The 20,557-nt window shown below is 33.4% G+C and overlaps 1 protein-coding gene across 5 annotated transcripts; it reads left to right on the top strand.

Annotated features, from left to right (window-relative positions):
- The first annotated feature begins 1,595 nt into the window (after positions 1–1,595).
- LOC106077760 (MFS-type transporter SLC18B1-like) lies at positions 1,596–20,383 on the top strand. Of its 5 annotated transcripts, none has more exons than XM_056016077.1 (14): positions 1,596–1,749; positions 8,240–8,759; positions 10,199–10,294; positions 10,724–10,797; positions 12,065–12,212; positions 13,252–13,320; positions 13,404–13,494; positions 14,148–14,284; positions 14,986–15,084; positions 15,387–15,481; positions 15,658–15,753; positions 16,662–16,736; positions 17,933–18,026; positions 18,426–20,383. In XM_056016077.1, exons 2-14 carry the CDS (start codon positions 8,337–8,339, stop codon positions 18,654–18,656), a joined length of 1,728 nt encoding a protein of 575 aa, XP_055872052.1. In that variant the 5' UTR covers positions 1,596–1,749; positions 8,240–8,336; the 3' UTR covers positions 18,657–20,383. The 5 variants fall into 5 exon arrangements, with proteins under 5 accessions (XP_055872052.1, XP_055872051.1, XP_055872049.1 ...); XM_056016076.1 differs by having other exon boundaries at positions 1,596–1,914; XM_056016074.1 differs by having other exon boundaries at positions 1,596–1,918.
- Positions 20,384–20,557: the final 174 nt, after the last annotated feature.

The raw sequence follows: 20,557 nt of genomic DNA, 5'->3' as shown, positions 1-20,557 counted from the left end.
CAACGACCAGGCAGCCATCCTTTTGCATTGGGATTCAAAAGATACCTACACGCCCAGTTATATATCCTATACAACCCTTCCAGTTGCCACCTCCCGCTCTTTGGCTTTCATTTTTCAGCTTTATTCCCCCTTCTGTCTCCTGGTATCAACCCCCACACCCCTTCCTTTTTTTAATGCGTATCACAATGATAATAATTCATCTCATTGCATTAATAATGTTACGTGTTTTCTTGAGTGTGTTGCAGTATCTAGAAGTACTAAGAGTGAACCTTATTAACCATTTAATTTAATCGTCATTGTACGCTTAATTATTATTTTTTTTTGTGTGCTAAATAATGTAACATGAACAACTTGATAACAAAGAAGTTAACACATCTGCGAGTTACTTCCCCTACATTGACGCACGAACTTCAATTATTGTTGCGTGACGAGTGATAGTGTTAGTTATATTTCACCCACTTCTTTTCTTCTCCAAGTTATTTTTTTAAAATCAATACTTAGAACTGAAATACTGCAATGTCATCATATCATGGTAGCCTTCAAGCATGGGGTGATTGATGTAAGGGGCCTTGTTGGTCTTAGTAACAACTCATAACAACTTAAGAACACTATATTGCGTTGAAAAAAAAGTTCTCAGAAATATTCAATACGATAAAAATCGCCCTGTACCCTCAATGCTCTGGAAAAGATTTTCCTATATGCAATGAGGCTGACAGAAGTCCTCCTCTCAGTTCTGGCTAACAGTAATCAAGCCCTTCAGTTTTTCTATTTCATTTAAGTCTATACTAATATACTTTGATATAAATAATTGGACATGATACCGTAGGTGTTAGCCTACACTGTCACACAACTTATGCAGTTTCTGCATCCCGTTCAATATCGTTAGCAAGTGCAGTTGCTTAAGAAATCAGATCAAGCTTAAATTTAGTTTTGTTTTTACAAAGCTTATATCAACTCCAGGAAAAAGAATAAGAGGCAGACAGAGAAAGCGATGGGAAGACAACATAAAAGAATGGACGGGCCTGCCATTAAAGGAGGTTCCAAACAAGGCAAAGGACAGGGAGGACAACGGTCCAACAGACTAAGGGATAGGTAAAGGTAATATCAACTCACTTTGTCTGTTTGGTATCTCGAACAAGGGAAAGAAATAGTATTTGACAGATGTGTGGTATAAATAATTAATTACCAAAAGCCAATTAACTGATTGTTGTTTTTTTTTTATTATTGATTCTTGTATTGTGAGGTAAAGAAATAATTGTGCAAAATTTCAGCTTGATCCGAAATCGGGTGTGGGAGAAATAAATTGTACAAACTTTTTACCAAACAGACTGAGTGAGTTAATATAAGCTTCGAAAAAATAGTTCTAAAATATATAATGATTTCGTAGTTATATTGGTACAACTTTGTCTTACGGAAATATAGATTTAGTTTACGTAACAAAAAGGGTTTCTTTGAATTGAATAAAACTTAGAAACCATTTGAGATAATGAAAGGGTGGAGGTCCTGTGTGTGTGTGTTTGTGTGTCAGTGTATATGGATGACTTGCACATCCTAAGACATATAGTTATCAGTATCTAAGTAGCGGTCAAGCAAGTGACGCAGTGTATGGACTGTGCCATCACGGTACTTCATACGATTAGAGGTGTGTCGATGTAATGGTCAGGTATACCTGTGTATGTGTGGGAAATGTGTTCAGTTTAACTACAATTATTATATGCACGACTCGAGTGGTTACAACTGTAAGGTAAGGTCAGTCTTTTGAGAAATACACAATGTGTAACTAGTCAGTTTAGTCCTCTGGTTGTATATTTCATTAACATAGATGTAGCCATTGTCCAAATGAACGGATCAATGCTCACGAGATAAACCATTTATCTAGACGCGACATTCCATCACGTGATTGGATTATCAGAAGTAGGTAAGTTGCCCCCTCTTTTTTTTTCCCACACACTATGTCCTCTCCGAATGAGCCTCTGACATTTTCTAAGTAGAGAATGCATCATTTTATTTCATGTTATTAATTCTTAAAAAAAATAGTTGCATTAAATTTCATCAGAAGTATAGTACTAGATCTATGTGGGGTTTATAGCACTAGATTTGTGTGAAGTTACTATTTATGTAGTGACAGCGAGCACTTTAGATCAACGATGAAGTCAATGATCACGAGATTAAATTTTTAACAATTACTTTTAAGTGTCATTCTAACGTGGGTTTTAGCTTTTTGTATAATGTAATGGTAGGATAACAATTGATAAGAATGCATCTATAAAGAAAATAGCCTACACTATAAACAAACAAGAAATGTGTATAAAAAGAAACTGATGACGCGACAGTTCAAAGTTTAAGAAAGTGACATGCCAGTTTCTAAACAAGAAAGAAATGACATTTGCACCCATCCAGAGGACATTATGCTCCAATCGAGAATACCATTGTGTTGTTATACCAAGGAGTCTCTTATTATTATTATTTTTTTGTAGCTTACGTTTATTAAATAAGTAATTTAACAGTACTCACCTATCCATATAAATAATAAATAAATAGTAACCACAGATCACAACACTACGTAGGCATATTAATACAAAGGACCTGATTAGCATAAAGCTACATGCATACATGAAAACTATAAATTTTATGTCTATGATGAAAACATATTATTAAGTACACTTTCGCTTAATAATGTCATCTTAGAAAAAAGTGCACTTCAAACTTGGTTACAATATCGTATCCATAGTGATTAGCATAAAACAATTTCTGTTGGAGATTTGAACGAAGATTCTCGTTGTCTATCTTATTGTAACTTATCACCAGGGTGGGCCTTAGGCATAAGCAAACAAGCCAGCGCCTAGGACCTCCGATCGGTGGAGGCCTCGCACAGGATTCAAAAAAAAAATTTTAAGAGAACAAATAGTTTAACTTGCTCTCAGTCTTGTTGTTAGAGAACACTAGGTTTTAAATAAAAATTGCGTAATTATATTTTTTCACAGTTTTTTTAATTTGTTTTTCCATTTTTTTTGGGGGGGGGGCATACCAAATTCACTTCGCTTAAGGCTCCAATTATCAAAGGCCGTCCCTATCAGAAAGAGAAAGGGAGAGTAGAGACTGTAGAGCAGTTTTGTTCATTACATCAAACATAATCAAAGTTATCCAGAACTTCTACAAGGATGCCACCAGTGCGGTGTACTTCAACAATAATATTGGGGACTGGTTCAAAACCACAGTTGGAGTAAGACAAGGCTGCCTTCTGTCACCAACACTCTTCAATATCTTCCTTGAAAGGAGAATGGAAGATGTCCTCGAGGGCTATGAAGGTACGGTTAGCATTGGAGGAAGAAGAATGACTAACTTGCGCTTCGCAGATGACATTGACGGCCTAGCAGGGACAGAAGAAGAACTAGCTGACCTGGTGATGCGCATTGACAAGACTTCCGCAGCATATGGCATGCAAATAAATGCCGAAAAAAAACTCAAATTATGACCAAGAGCCATCACGGCTTTAAAAGAGGCATCAGTATTGGAGGTGAAAAGCTAACTAGTGTTAACAGCTTCAAATAACCCGGAGCTATTGTCTCAAATGAGGGAACAAAACCCGAACTATTGGCCCGAATAGCAGTCCACAGCAGCCCTTTCAAAATTTAAAATAATATGGAAAGATAAGGGCTTAGCCCTCGGCACCAAAATCAGACTGATGCGCTCTCTGGTCATGGCCACATTTTTATATGCTTGCGAGTCGTGGACGTTGAATGCAGAGCTTGAGAGGAGGATCCTAGCAATGGAATTGAGATGCTACAGAAGGATCCTAGGCATCACATTCAAAGACCGCATCACAAACCAAGAAATCAGAGACAGGGTTACTGTAGCGATCGAAGCCCATGACGACCTGCTAACTATTGTAAAAAGACGAAAACTTAAAACCTTTGGCCACATTACAAGATCTACGGGGCTCGCAAAGACCTTCCTTCAGGGAACAGTGCCAGGGGAAGAAGAAGAGGCAGACAGAAAATGCGATGGGAGGACAACATTAAAGAATGGACGGGCCTGCCATTGAGAGAGGTTCTAAACAAGGCAAAAAAAAAAAAAAAGGAAGGAATGGAGACAAATCTTGCCTGGTGCCCCAACGGTCCAACAGACTAAGGGATTGGTAAAGGTAAAGAAGCAATTAGCGATCATTTTTGTTCTTACATATATGTAGGCCTACATACTACACATGACTAAAAGTAGGCCTACATACTACATATGACTAAAAGTAGGCCTACCTACTACATATGACTAAAAGTAGGCCTACCTACTACATATGACTAAAAGTAGGCCTACATACTACATATGACTAAAAGTAGGCCTACCTACTACATATGACTAAAAGTAGGCCTAGTTACACACTGTTTTTTTTTGTTAACGATTCCTGCTGTTTGCTTGTCTTCTCTTCGTGGGTGGAAGGATGGACAAACTTGGATGAAGATGGGTGGAAGGGGACACGGAAAACGGTTATAACGGTTTATGTCTTTAGGTTAGAGTCTTTATATCTTTGGGAACGAAAAATACTAGGTAATTTGCAACACCGGTTTGACCATTATATTTGGTCAGAATGCTTTAATTGAATTTGGCATACGTCTTTTCACCAATGAAATTGTTTCACATGACTCTAAATATTTTTTGATACGCTCTATGTTATACGTCTTCAGCGTGAATTAGTCTACCACATTTGACCTAAATGTTTCTTTTGGAGTCAAGAAGGGCTTGAATAAATAAATAGTCATACAGGAAATATTTTGCGCATTTTCTTATGTCAGTGTCAACTCTGGGAATGTTTTGAGATATAGAAATGTAAAATACTGAACTAGATCTAGATCCATGATTGTGTAAAGCTCAAAGGAAAGACTCCTTATGGATATTATGAAGTATTACCAAAAAAAATGAATGAGAAATCATAGACCGACATTAGCTTCATAAAGTAGACATCCATTTTAAAATTTATATTAATTTAACTGTTTAAAACAAAGTAGAGAAAGGTTACAGAAATCTGCTCCGTCCAAATTGAAAAAAAAAAACAAGGCGCATAATAACACATTCTTAACAGAGTATTAGGCCTACAGATTGAAAGCCCATAGAAATTATTTTTTGCTGATTCAATAAACTAAAGCTTTATCCCCTTTAAAAACCCTAGTAACAAGCAACGACTATAATTTGTAGGCCCTATCGAATATTATTGAATCTCTTGATTGCACACCAATCCATCCCCTATACGTAGGCCTATAGTTCACGGGGGTTCGTGTCATAGAGTCTAAGACTCATGAATCACTTTCTGCTATTACCATATATATATGTGTTCCATATTAATTTCTCTTACCTCAATGATTCGATTAGTCCAGATGATCAATACCCGATGATTATTTTATCCCATAAACTCATCGATAGAACCACCTTTCCCTTAATTCCACATCACAATTTTCTTGACGTCTGCTTGTGCACTTTTTTACCTCCCATTAATAGGCTTATTTCGATCTATATTTAGACTCTTAAGAATGCAGTTAATAGAACACCTAGCTCAAGCTTGTAATTTTTTTTATGAATCCGTGATATGGCTTTCATGATTCCTTGGCTAATTTTACAATATGATTAATACATTTAACAATTAGTAGGCTTTTTTTGTTAACTTTATAACAATAAGCTAGTAGGCCTGCTATTTTTAAAGTGTAACTGTTTCCAAAAATGTAGATTGATGTCGGCTATTAGACTTGTTTTCAATAGGTGAGCTTATATTTCATATGTATGGTTAGACTATATTAAATGTTAGGCCTACTATTCATGGAAAATGTTACAATCATAGTAACAGGTATGTAGGTCTCTAGGTCTCTTTAAATAGCTTGTCATTTCGTTATTGATGCATTCCAGCAGAGAGAAAAAAATAAAACAAATATCTCATTCGTTTATCTGTTTTAGTTTTTTTCTGTTTTTTTTACAAAGTTATATAATTTTTAAATGTGGTAATTGAGAGGCTTTCGATTTGGGTGACCTTTGCTATTTGAGTATTAAATAAATACTTAATTTTAGTTACCAGACTATCAGCATGTCCTACTTTATTTCGGTGTCGTGTCCTACGACCAGCAGGCGTTATCATAAAATGTGAACATGTTCGCCTTTGACTTCAGTGCATCTCCTTCATATCTTCTGGTTTAGGAAGGCACGGTGACGGAGTTAAGTCCCCTGGTGAATTTTGTTTTTTTTTTTAAATTTATTTCGGGATCTTTAAGTCGACTCTGTTCACTCAGTTCTAATGGGTACCTGAAATTAGTTGGGGAAATGTAAAGGAGGTTGGTCGTTGTGCACCCCAAAAACAGATGGCATTTACATCACCTGCCCTATAGATCACAAGGTCTGAAAGAAGAACTATAGTATAGTCTTGTTTAAACCACAGAACTCACTCATAAATATTCGAAAGATGTGAAATTTTGCGACAACCACGTTCTTTAAGGGGTTTTCTTTTACTCAATACTGTTCAAAAGTCGCAATTTTATTACTTTCTGTAATGTCCCCTTTGTTATTCCTCTATTTGCATGCACGTGCTAGAATATGTGAATGCAAAGAAGTCAAGTTTTAAAATTCGTTACCTTTAAGACAGAAACAATTTTAAGTTATGCTTGTTGAATTTACAATTAAATCTGCAATATAACTGCTCTTTTCTTCTTTTTCTTAAAAGCTTAGTCATAATTGCGATTTTGTAGTTTTGTTAACATGTTTAAAAAGTCCACGATTCTGTAAAATAATTTTCACTCCTGACAAATAAAAAGCTCAATATGCATCTCCTCAAATCTTGTGGGAATGTTTGAGAAAATACATCCGACTTTGGAATGGCCCCCGTGTTAAGCTATTTTTATAAGTCAGTACAATTTGACATTAAACATTTGACATTATACATTTGACATTTTAATTGCTAGCTCTGATTAAAACCAAGTGTGAGTCCAACAGCTTAAATGCAATAGAACATCGGATTGAAAAGACATCACTCTGAGTGCTTGATATATCTAGGCTAGTGCAAATTCAACAAAAGCTCCTCGGATTGTTTAGGGTTAAACATTTTAATTTTACTCTACAGCTTCTTGTAAAGCATATTAATGAACTGTTTTATTTGCTGAATACAGACATTTAAAAAGCTTATATCAACTCACTCTGTCTGTCTGTCTGTCTGTCTGTTTGGTAAAAAGTTTGTACACGTTATTTCTCCGAAACACAATATCGGATTAAGCTGAAATTTTGCACTATTATTTCTTTTACATGACAGCACAAGAATCAATACAAAAAATTAACCAATTAGTTAATTAACTATTGGTTATTAAATATTTTGCTTAGTATCTTGAACAAGGGAAAGAAATCGTACTTGACAGATGTTGTATAAGTAAATTAGTCCCATTGAAGACTCTTGAGCTTTTCTTTATGCATTTAAAAAAAACGAACCAGGATACCCCCTCCCCCATCCTCCCTTCACACCAGGTTCAGACAAGTGCTAGGATCATAGCTAAACGCATTGAGAAAGCGAAAAGCTAAGCAAAAACAGTTGGCAAAAATATTTCTAATCGCACTGATTTATTATGTCTAGGTCAATTCAGCATATAATTAAACATGACTGAACCAAACTAATTTATACAATTACAATTAATATAAGCTTCGTTTTTGTTTTTTTTAAAGTATTTTTTTAAAATATTTTTCTTGTTTTTCTATTTCAAACAGTTCAATATAAGTTTAAATAGTGACCAAGTAGAATACAATTAGATTATGTGTATGGTCAAGTATTTTATAATGTCATAGGCCTACTTCCCTGAAGTTTTCAGTATCCATTAGGCCTACTTCCCTGAAGTTGTCAGCATCCATTAGGCCTACTTCCCTGAAGTTGTCAGTATCCATTAGGCCTACTTCCCTGAAGTTGTCAGTATCCATTAGGCCTACTTCCCTGAAGCTTTCAGTATCCATTAGGCCTACTTCCCTGAAGTTGTCAGCATCCATTAGGCCTACTTCCCTGAAGCTTTCAGTATCCATTAGGCCTACTTCCCTGAAGTTGTCAGTATCCATTAGGCCTACTTCCCTGAAGTTGTCAGTATCCATTAGGCCTACTTCCCTGAAGTTGTCAGCATCCATTAGGCCTACTTCCCTGAAGTTGTCAGTAACCATTAGGCCTACTTCACTGAAGTTGTCAGTATCCATTACTGTTCAATAAAAACGTAAAGTGTCTTCCAATCTTTGCCACCAGACTTAAAGCTCTGCAACATCAGAAAAGACAGATACTTTTTGAGGGCATCTAAAGCATCTGAGTTATAAGTTCAACTGCAAAGCCAACACTTCAGACAATGAGTTCCAGTTCACATCCATATTTATCCTCGTCGTCGTTCATGTTCACCAAGTCTGGTAGCTACATAAAAGACGTGAACACAATGGGACACAGACAAAACACAGGAAGCTTGCATCGGCATTCAGTAGCCGAGGTGTATAGTGAGACCATCGAGAGAGGTAACCTTTCTAATTCAAGGGAAGAAAGAAGAAACAGTGCCTCCAAATGTATGGTGTCAGAGACTAACGGCAGTGGTAACAAAATAAGCGTAGGAAATGGGCACACAACTTTGCCGGATGAAATTATAACAGAAAATGCAGGAGAGGTAATGAAATTTTCACAAATGCCACACAGAAGCAAGTACACACTTTTTATGTTGGCTGTCGCTAATTTTGGTGCAGGATGTGCTTACTCTTTACCAGCACCTTTCTTTCCGAGAGAGGTAAGATCTATATATATCTTAAAACAAGAATTGAAAAGGCTAGATCTAAAGCTTAGTAATGTGTTTGTAGTTAATTTCACAAATATTAATCATGTCATGAACAATTTTTTTTTTGATGGCTGCCTGGTCGGATGGCTGCCTGGTCGTGCGGTTTGCACGCTGGACTGTCGTTCAGATTTATCGATGGTCCCGGGTTCAAACCCTGCCCGCTCCCATCCCCCGTCGTCCTGCGGGAGGTTTGGACTAGGAAGTAATTATCTTCAACTCTGAAGGAACATCCGAAACATGTAAAACATTTTACAAACATTTTTTTAACAAAAGGTGGAATACAGAGACCTTTAAGTACTTGAATACTCTAGAGTTCATTTGATCAAGGTTCTACTCCTAGATCTAGATCTATAATATTTAATAGTCACTATGGTGGTAGAGTCTTTTAGTTGTTTCTAGTCTTCCGAGAAATCATTAAAATTTGTTCTAATGCTTCTTCTTCTTATCTTATATAATACAGACGTTACTTCAAAAAAGAAGATGATTACGTCCTACGCGTCATGCATTTAGTCATGCATATTAACCAACGACTTAAATTCTGCCAAGTCACTGGTTTTCCTGGCTAGCTCAGGCAACCCATTCCATGCTCTAATAGCACTAGGGAAGAAGGAGTATTTGTACAAATTTGTCCTAGCATATGGGACGAGGAATGTGCCTTTATCTTTGTGTCTTTCAGAGTATTTTATTAAATTTTGTTTTTGTATTTGAAGATTATGGTTCAGTGTTTTATGTATTATTGCTACTTTACTTTTGAGCCTTCTGTCCTGAAGGCTTTCTAAATTTAGTGATTTTACTAAAGGTGTTACTCTAGTCAAATGTGAATATTCGTTTGTTATGAATCGCACTGCTCTATTTTGTGTCTGTTCTAGTTTCTTAATGTTTTCTTGAGTTGAGGGGTCCCAAACAGAGGATGCATATTCTATTATTGGCCTAACCAAGGTTAAATAACATTTTAGTTTTATTTTCTTATTTGATTTATAGAAATTTCTTTTAATAAATCCTAATGCTTTGTTTGATGTTTTTGTAGTTTCATCAATATGTGGATTCCATGACAGTTTTTCATTTATTATAACACCTAGGTATTTTGCGTTTTTAGTCTGTGTTACTGGTTTGCCATGAATAAGATAAGTGGAATTAATTTGTTTAAAATGTTACATAGATTAAACATTTATAAACTATTAGCCACACAGAAAAAGGTTAGCTCTGCATTAACTTCGCGGGTGTCTTATGGATCTGGAATATTTTTATTTGGGCCATTGTAGGTCTAAATGATGTATGAAAAAAAATTAACCGTTTAATATATTTTAAGAAATAACTGGAAAATTTTATTAGCATACATTCTGAACAAAAACTCACAAGTGGGCCTTAAACAAAATGATTCCTACTTGCAGGCTGCAAAGAAAGGTGTCTCCTCCACAGTGATTGGTCTGGTGTTTAGTTGCTTCCAGTTAGTGATTGTTGTGACAAGTCCTTTCTTTGGCAATTTTGTAAGTAGTCAGCTCATTTATATCCTATTACAATTAAGTATAACATTTAAATTGTTATTTTAATTATTTTAAACATGCACACTAGTGTCAGTAGAAAAAACAAAACAAAAACAGGATAATGTCTCATAATTCTTATTTTTTCATTTCAGGAAGGCTGCCATTGTTTTCCTTCTTTCTGTTAATATTCTCAGTCTTTACAGGAGATATACAATTAGCATTAACTAAACATTGAAACTGTTTTGTACTTTTAATAGCTTTACAGTATTGAAAATTGATTGGCTAGAGCCATTCTAGTTAAAATCATCTTGAATTTTTCACAAATTAGCTTTTCTCAAAGTTCATCCTAGATCTACAATATGCAAAACATAATTTTCATTGATTTAAATATTACACAAGTTTGGTTGCAATGCTGCAGTTTTATTTTTTCAGATAACTCACATTGGTGCCAAATTTACATATGTCAGTGGTATAATGACAGCAGGGGTTTGTGCTATTCTGTTTGGGTAAGTCCAAACTTTAATTTTAATGAGACTTTTTGGAAAAATCTACTTCAACAACAATACAAGTTTAAATGTTTTTAACTAAACTAACTATATAAAGTTTATTTCACCCATATTTATTTAAGATCTCTATTGAAATATAAAGTCTGAGAGTTAAACTGTAGTTTAAATTTAGTGAGATGGAAGTCCAATAATCATTAAGTGTATTAGCTTAAGCCTTATATCTTATCTTATCTTATATAATACATACTTTGCTTCATGCATTAAGTCATGCATATTAACCAATGACCTGCCAAGTCACTGGTTTTCCTTGCTAGCTCAGGCAACCCATTCCATGCTCTAATAGCAAATTTGTCCTAGCATATGGAATGAGAATAGTGCCTTTTTCTTTGTGTCTTTCTGAGTATTTTATTAGATTTTGTTTTTGTACTTCAAACATTTACGAAAATGTTGTACTGTACAAATAATCATGATTAATGATATGAAAACTTCCTTTCAGCATCACTGGTACTTAAGTAATATTATAAGTAGCCCCCAAGACATTCTGTATGGTGATCTAATAAAAGGAAGGAGAGCTGCTGGTTGTCCACTTCTAAAGTATACTGATGTATGCAAATGCTCCTGCTGGAATAACCTGCCCAGTTTGCAGCCAAACATTCTGGGCTCACATAGGTCTCACCAGCCACATGAGGAGGCACAAAACCCCAGTGCAATGCCCTCAGCCTTCTGGATGACAAAAGTGGTCATCATCAAACCATGATGGACAAACTATATATATATTTATATTGACTTACTCTTACGTATTTGTGAAGCTGAACACAGCATATTGAGTTTCAAAGAGAAATTAAGTTAGGAATATTGAAAGTTAATAATAAGGAAAACAAAACAAAAGGAGCTGGTCACAAGTTGGAATCAATGAAAACTGAGACAGTTTGACATTTTGTGAAACAAAATCATCCTTTAAAACACTTAAATGGAGCATTTAGACAAATTTAGCCTGCAGAAGTATTGGTTGGATAACACGAAACATAAACCTCATTTGAAGTGTCCAAAAAGGTTTGAAATAAATCCCTTTTATGAAACTTTGAACTGGGAAAGCCTTAAGTCTGTGGCCAGGATCAAGGATTGGCAAAATGTAGACCAACTTTTCTGTTATATTATGTGAATGGCTTTTGGTGATCATACAAAGTTAGTTAAAAGATTTTGATTATTGTATATTCAGAAATATGTAACAATTATCTTCTATTTAACTAATCTCTATTTGTAACAGATTTTTAGATCAAGGACCTTCTGGTACACCATTTATTGCCATGTCTTTCATAGTCAGAACAGTAGAGGCTATTGGTGTGGCTGCTTTCTCTACAGCAAGTTTTGCTATTGTTTCAAATGAGTTTCCTAATCACATTGGCTCAGTCTTCGTGAGTTAAATAGCTAAAGACATTTTATGCAAATATAAATTTCTACTGGTAGGTTTACTATTTAGAGATATGCAGGCTACAATAATGAAGGACTATACTTAACAAAGGATAATATTTGTGTCTAAATTACTCAAACTTGCTTTCAGATATTTGAATTTGCTTTAATTATCTTAAATTTATTTTATAATAGATGTTTACATCAAAGGAGTATAAAAATAAATTTTTAAAAAATTTACAGTAACACTAAATATACTTTGAAAGCATTGAAATTGATTATTTAAAAAAAAGATTTTGTTTTTGATCAAAAACTATTTTTGAATTGTTTTTCCACAACAATTAAATATTTATAAATTGATAAAATATAACAAAAGACAGAGGATATGAAATTATTGGATGGTTGTGCTGTATTTGCTATCTTTACAATAGTACTGAGTTTAATCCTGTCTCTTTCATCTTGTCATTCTGTAGAAGGCTTGAGGTTGGACATAATAATTTATAAGAACCAAAACCTGTATAACAAATAAAACAATGTTCATTGTTAATACACTTTTTCCTTACTTTATAGCATAGAGGAGGCGCAGTAGCTAAGCAATAAAATGCTTGACTTCCGAACTGGGGTCCGGGGTTCAAATCCTGGTGAAGACTGGGATTTTCAATTTGGGGATCTTTAGGCGCCTCTGAGTCCACCCAGCTCTAATGGGTACCTAACATTAGTTGGGAAAAAGTAAAGGCAGTTGGTCATTGTGCTGGCCACACGACACCTTGTTAACCGTAGGCCACAGAATCAGATGACCTTTACATCATCTGCCCTATAGACCACTAGGTCACAAGGTCTGAAAGGGGAACTTTATAGCATAGACTCAAAACTATATCATTTTCTCAGCCACCTCCCCAACAGTTGCCTAAGAGACCTCAAAACCATTTTATCATTTACTAGATATAGGTTTAAAAGTCATAGGTCACTGTCTTTTGACTCCTTAATTAAAATAATTGGAATACTTTGCATGCTCTTTGGTAAAGTTTCTTGTTATTATTTCAGGCAACACTTGAGACTTGTGTTGGTATTGGGCTTATGATTGGTCCAACTATTGGTGGAGCTTTATATGAGGTAACTATGTGTGTATGTGTATTACTTCTAATTCTATCTACTTGGTACTAGTACATTTACATTTACTTTTACTCTCCAAACAGTTTGGTGGGTTTGGAATGCCGTTTTGGGTGATTGGTGTCATCATTTGTAGCAGTGGACTCACAATCTTGACCTGTCTACCCCAGCCTCAAGGTATTAGAATGTATAACATTTATTTAACTTCATATTTATTTCTCTTAAATAGATTTATATAATTATAAAGTTTTTACTTATTCCAGCTTGAAAAAGAAATGAGTCTTACACATTTTTATTTTTCCGTAATTAGTTTGCTATTATTAAAAATTAATACTTACATAGATTTAATTATAATAATAATAATCTTTATTGTCTGTAAGGAAATTTGTCTTACAATTTGTGTATTACACAAAACAAAACATTGCAACTAAAGAAAACCAAAATGTACATTCACACCAGACTCACTCATAATTTACAAGTGAAAAATTTATATCAGATAGTTTCTATTTAATAATTTGATTGCCAAGGGGAACAAAAGAGTGTTTGAGTCTGTTTGTCTTTGCTATCTGTGTCTTGTATCTCTTTTGTGAAGGTAAAATCACAAAATCCTGACCCAACGGGTGATTTTTTAATTTCTAGAATCTTTTTAGCTTTTTTATGGATGTTTGTCTCAAACAGCTTTGTCTGTCTCAAACAGCTGCCCAAATGGGGTTTGTTTTTTGCCAATTTAACATTTAAAATAGTCTTGTCCTGTACATATAGTTAATTATATTTGCAGTAAAACTTTCTTCAAGAAGAAAATACATGTTAAACATTAATTCTTTAAACAGACACTGTCAAACAAAAGAATGGCTCAATATTTTCCTTACTTAGAAGTGTCATCGTCTGGGTCTCCAGTCTGTCTATATTTGCAGGAGCTTGTGGAATTTCTTACTTGGACCCTACACTCTCAGATCACTTGGATCAGGTACATACAGCATTATACAAAACAATGGATCACATATCACATTTCATTCTCTTAGTATTAGTATCTCTGTATTAGTTTTGAATGCAAGAGAGACAGAGTCTGATGTTTTGAACTTACTTCTGAGGTTGTAGTATACAAATGTGGAAGGTTTGCCTCCCTTATCTTTTCTATAAAAAAAATCTTAGAACTTTTTCTTATCTTATATAGTACAGACATTGCTTCAAAAAAGAAGATGAATACGTCCTATGCGTCATGCATCTAGTCATGCATGTTAACAAATGACTTAAATTCTCTCAAGTCACTGGTATTCCTGGCTGGCTCAGGCAACCCATTCCACACTCTAATAGCACTAGGGAAGAAGGAGCATTTGTATAAGACTTTTGCTTGTGTGTATTTCAAGATTAATTTTTGTTTAAAGTTTATGTTGTTCATGCTATTTTAAGTGTTCAACAAAAATTTTGTCTGTGTTTTTGTCTGCATTGGATCTGCAAGTAAAAAAACGTCCTTAATCTTTTAACTCCAGACAAGCTTTGTTGTTCTTTCTTTTTATTAGCTATACAATAAAGATTGGTATTTGTTTACAGTATTTTTTTACTTCCAAATTACGGTGTTTTTTTTTTTAGAAAAAGTGTTTTAATCCATTTCATTAAATGAAATTTGAAATGTGAAATAATGTTCACTTTATTTACTTTTTTTTATAGTTTGGTCTATCAACACTTCTAGTTGGCCTGTTTTTTATCATTGGTCCAGGTTTACATGCCATACTGGCTCCAGTGTGGGGATACATCAGTGACAGGAAAGTAAGTAAGTAATGTTGTTTGAAATTTAATAGTTCTGTATATAGCTTCTGTAAACTGTAACTTTTGAGAAAAAAAAAAGATATGGATTGAAGCAGTTTTTTAAATTTGTTTTATGTATAAATTTTGATTATCATTAAAGGAAGTTCTTTTTTATATTTAAAATAATTGTTAAAATTATTTTTTTTTATTGTAATAACTGTATGAATATATTTCCTTTTTTTACATTAAAATAAAAAACATTTATCAATTTCTAACCTCAGAGTACCTGATGTATGTATTTATTATTGTTTTATCTCTCAAAGGACATTCAGTCTCCCTTGTTGGTCTTGGGAAATCTTGTCTGCACCATAGGATTCTTGTTTGTTGGACCTTCACCATTACTACCTTTTTTACCTAGGCAAGTGATTATGAATATTGTTACATTTTAGCTAGGCAAGTAATTAATAGTGAAATATTTTACATTTATTATTGTTTCTAATTATAGATATAAGAAAATGTGTTACTAGTCTTTAAATATAGTATGATGAAGTTTTATTAAATTATAAAGAAAAACTTTTTAAAAAAATCTTTCAGGGAATTATGGGTAGTTACTGTGGGTCTTATATTGTTTGGACTAACCATTGGATGCTCTATAGTGCCAACTATGAAATGTTTAGTCATAGGAGCCAGGTAAACACATTTCTTATCGCATTTGCTAGAGCAAAATTTTTCAGCATATAAAGTTATAAGATAAATGAATGCAATATATAAAAAAAATAACTATAATAGTATGGTTGCTTTGATATGAACCATTACAGTATAATACTTTAAAAGACCTTCAACCAGTTTTTAAATCTTGCTAAAATTATTAACTGACATATTATACTTGATTGCTAAAACATCATAATTTTAAGATACTGAGAAAACAAACTTTTTTTTCCCTCTAGTCCAGGACTAACACATGTAAAAACTCTTGTTGTCCCACTGCTTCAGTCCTTTCTGCTTACATTACATGTCTGTAACTGACGAATTTACTGATTTCTACTGTAGTAGAATATTGGAAATAAAATAATGATATTGATTATTTTCAAAGTTATATTTTTAAAATGGGGCATCATGGCTGAGTGATTAAGCTCTTGGCTTTCAAATCTGGGGTCCTGGGTTCAAATCTCTGTGAAGATTAGGATTTTGAATTTCAGGATTTTTAGGGCACCCCTGAGTCCACCCAACTCTAATAGGTACCTGACTTTAGTTTGGGAAAGTAAAGGTGGTTGGTCGTTGTGCTGGCCACATGACACCCTGCTTGTTAACCATTGGCCATAGAAACAGATGACCTTAACATCATCTGCCCCATAGATCGCAAGGTCTGAAAGGGCAAACTTTACATTTTTTAATTAAAGAAAAAGCTTGTAATTAGTTTGTCAAACCTGAGCCAATACCACTTTTTAATTCTGACATTCCAAGACAGAGAACACTTTTCTAGCAATATTTTTGTTCAAATAGCTAAAAGAAAACTAATAGGAATCAATTTGTTTGACTTATAAAGCTTTAAAGCTTGTTTTTTGTTTAAATAGATGTATTATTTTCTAATTATTTAGAGAACTTGGATTTCCAGATAATTTAAGTACATTTGGTATGGTCTCAGGACTTTTTAATGCTGCCTTCTGTTTTGGGTAAGTAACGGATTGATTTATACTTATATACAAAGCTTGTTTTTAAGATGGTTATAAGTGACACAGGTTTCATGATATTGTTATTTGAAGTAATCTAATACAGAAAAAATATTTTTAACATTTACAGCCATGTCTCAATACTGTAAGATATATTTCTTTTTAATCAATATCAAACAAAATTAATTTAATTAGCACTATTTAATTAGCTTCATACATTTGTTTGGAACATTCAAAACAACTTGATCTGAGAATTAGAAGTGTTCGAAATAATGTGTTCAAAATTTGTACCAGACAGACAGACAGACAGAATGAGTTGATATAAGTTTGTAAAAATAACAGTAGTAGCTTTCTTGCAAGGAAACTTTGTTGAATTTTTAAAAATCTACTTAAATTACCTACTTAACTAATGAATGCTCAACTGATTGTTTTGTGGAGACTTTAGACTTATAATATTAATCCTGTTCTTGTGCCTTCAAATTATTAATCTTTCATAATAATTAAATCTAAAATATTTTTCTTACATTGATGAATTGCTCTAATGATATGGCCAAGTATAATCAAGTATTTTACACAGAATAGATTACAACACCTTAAATTTATAAATTTATGAATGAAGATAGCAAGTACAATAGTTTTAACTAATAAAATACTTTTACATGTCAAATGTTGAAATACTTCTTAGATGTCAAACATTGTTCTTTTAAGCATTTCACATAGTTTCCCTACAGGTCATATAGTATAGTGCTCCAAAAGTCCATTTTAAGAAACTTACATTGGCTCATACTCATTAGCCTCTGTTTCATTTATTTTGTTATTTAAAAACTTGAATTTGATAAATGTTTGCATTTCCTGTACTGCTCTTCAATTAATTTGGATAAAATCATGAAAGACTAATTCAACATTTAAAGAATCCTCATGTGGGTGTTGTTTTTTTTTCTTTCAGAATTTTGTTTTATTGAATAGTTTTTTTTGTTTTGCAAAAAGAAATTGATTTCTAGTATGAAGCAAGTAAATGAAACTCTATGAAACAATATTATTTTAATGGTATAATTAGTTTGAAAGGTGGACTTATTTGATAGGCCTACAATAGTTTAATTCCTAATTAATCATATAACTGTACAAAAAAAAAATTAGCTTATTATGTTTGTCTTAGGGCAAACTCAATTTAAATACCTAATAACTATTTGTTTCTTCAGTGCCTTTGTTGGACCAACAATTGGTGGAGCTCTTATTGAAAAAATTGGATTTGCTTATGGGTCAACAATAATTGCTTCTTTCTTTTTTGTGGTGGTAGGTATAAGCTATTTTTGTTTCAAATACACAATTTACTTTTAAGTCCTTGTCAAAAACAGGGGCATAAACTTAAATAAATTTCTTGGCATACAATGGCTTTGTCTGCATCAGATATGTGGCCCAAATATGTAGGTCTCAACTGGGTTTTTGTAGTCATGTGAAATACTGCACTCATCTTTAATCTTTGGAATTGAAGACAATACCTTATTAAGCATTAGAATTTAAGTACATGACTGTAGGCCTTTACTCTATGGTTCTCCTTTTGTCAAAGAAACCTTAAGGTCTGAACAAAATATTATCTTCCCTGGAAATAATTTTGCTATATTAGTATCATATTAATAAGGAAAGCCACATTTGCCTGGCTTAATGTATCACCTTTTTTTGTATTATCAACAGATGATTGTAACTTCAGTCTACTTTAGTGTCAGAAGACTAAGACACAAGTCAGATATTCAGATGACTAAATACACTGATCTCAGCTCCAACTCACAACAGACACTCAGGCCAAACGAAGACACAGAGATTACTGAGAGGTCCCCACTTCTATTGGATAAATCACAGAAAAAAACTCGATTGACATTTGATTCATCATTTTCTTCTTCCCAAGGGGATTTAACTAGAATGTGAACACATGTTTCAGGCCATTAAAATGTGTGAATGCAGCTCAAGTTACTCTCAATTATTTTCACTCATATTTTTTTTACATGATTTAAAGCTCCCATTATAGACCTGAACAAAGCAGCAAAGTAAAGTTGTGACCATAAGATATTGAGACTTTTAGATGTGACAAGTGCAATAACAATTTTTTCACAATTTATTCCCATCAATTAACTCTTTCTCTACTAACTGATGATACCAACGTTGATTTCACCAGAATGTGGTAAATAATTACGGAGACTAAGAGTTAATGTTCAAATTGAAACAATAGGAGGAGGAGGGGCATCCAATCCTGAATAAATCTTCTCTACTTCCCTTTTTTAAACTATGGTCTATTGTCTTGGCAGGTCAAAGGTAATACCACTTGGACAAGTTTCATATTGTCTTCAAAATATATTTGTTTTACTTGAGAAAGTTAGAAATGCATTTTTTCAAAGTTAAAGAAACAGAACAAGTTTGTCCTTATGAAATATGATGCCACAGGGCACTAATCAAAATTATTTGTTTCCTAAGCTGAAACTCATACATAGCTGAGAGGACTTAATTTGATATTCTGTTAATCTCCAGATATATGCAGTCTGACTAGATTTCATTGTTAGTATAGGTTCTTGATGATGGACAGTGAAAAGGCAATGACCTCAACACTAAGAAAAGCAAGCCTAACAAAAAATGTCTGGTTCATCTATCACCAAAGCAAATATCGCCTTTACCTGCCTTGCAAGTGGATGTGAATATCTCTCCTGAATAGAGCTATACAGTCACATGAAAAAGTACAGCATGAGATGATCCAGAATCATTTTATGACTGAAGGAAGCCAATAAATAAGGGTTTTGTCAAACTATTCAATAGAACATAGCAGTGTATCAAGTTCATTTTTTTTCAAATGTAGGTATTGTCCTTTCTTTGCCTTAAGTCACAAGATACATTCCACTTCAATTGTAATTGTGAAAATAAATTCTGGCTGCTCACTGCAATTCTAGGAATGGTATTAGAATTCAGTACATTTTTTTTTACTTAAATACTAAGAAAATGAAGGAAAAAGCCAATATTAAAGTCTGTAAAGACTTTATTTCTCAAAACATTTGATTTCTTGTTTGAACTTACAAAACATATGTCTGTTAACCAAATGTCTATGTACATATGTCTTGTTCTACTGTCAGATATATACAACTGATTAACACATCAAGAGGTTGGATCCTTAACATTAAGATACACACAAATACATGTAATGCAACAGCGGATTGGATCTTATAAAGGAAAACTGGATAGGATCCAAAACAAAAAAAGTATTAACAAAATTATCCCATAATCACAGCATAAACACCAAGTCAGTTCAGTTTTGATCATCAAATCTTTTATCTATATTCAGTTGAAGGAAACAAAATTTATATGTTCATATAAATAATTAACATAAAAACTGTATAAACTTTTGTTCTTGTGTTTGATTGACAGTGTATTCTAACTTGTCAGAGAATCAGTTTATTTCTAGATCTTGAAAATATAGTTGTTTAAATAACTAATTTAGCTTGCAATAAAAAATTTTAATATGACAAAGCTACTCAAAATTGGCAACAAAAACTTTCTACTTGCAGGCAAATTTTAGAACCTTATTTCTAGTTAGAAGAGATGTTCTATTCCCAATAAATTCTATCAATGATTTACAATTCTGTGATTCTAAGGGAGAGATGAAGCTTAAACTAAAAAGATACTATTTGGCTTGTCTTGTTTGTGTTTTAGATTATTTTTGTAATGATTTATTTAAGCAAGACGTTCTTTCTTGCTGCAAGAAGACAACTGCATTGAACATACTAGCAAGTTGTTGTTCTATAACAAACATTAGTTATGTATAGGCCAACAAGAGATCTGGTTAT

This window comes from Biomphalaria glabrata, chromosome 17 (assembly GCF_947242115.1).
Source record: "Biomphalaria glabrata chromosome 17, xgBioGlab47.1, whole genome shotgun sequence".
Lineage (NCBI taxonomy): Eukaryota > Metazoa > Mollusca > Gastropoda > Planorbidae > Biomphalaria > Biomphalaria glabrata.
The sequence above is the reverse complement of the archived record's forward strand: the minus strand, read 5'-3'. Positions and strand labels throughout refer to the sequence as shown.

Coding starts and splice junctions, on each gene's coding strand:
- LOC106077760 (XM_056016077.1), top strand. CDS start 8,337: ATGAGTTCCAGTTCACATCCATATTTATCCTCGTCGTCGTTCATGTTC. Junction 12,213..13,251: donor ATCACATTGGCTCAGTCTTC/GTGAGTTAAATA, acceptor TTATTATTTCAG/GCAACACTTGAGACTTGTGT. Junction 18,027..18,425: donor CTTCTTTCTTTTTTGTGGTG/GTAGGTATAAGC, acceptor TATTATCAACAG/ATGATTGTAACTTCAGTCTA.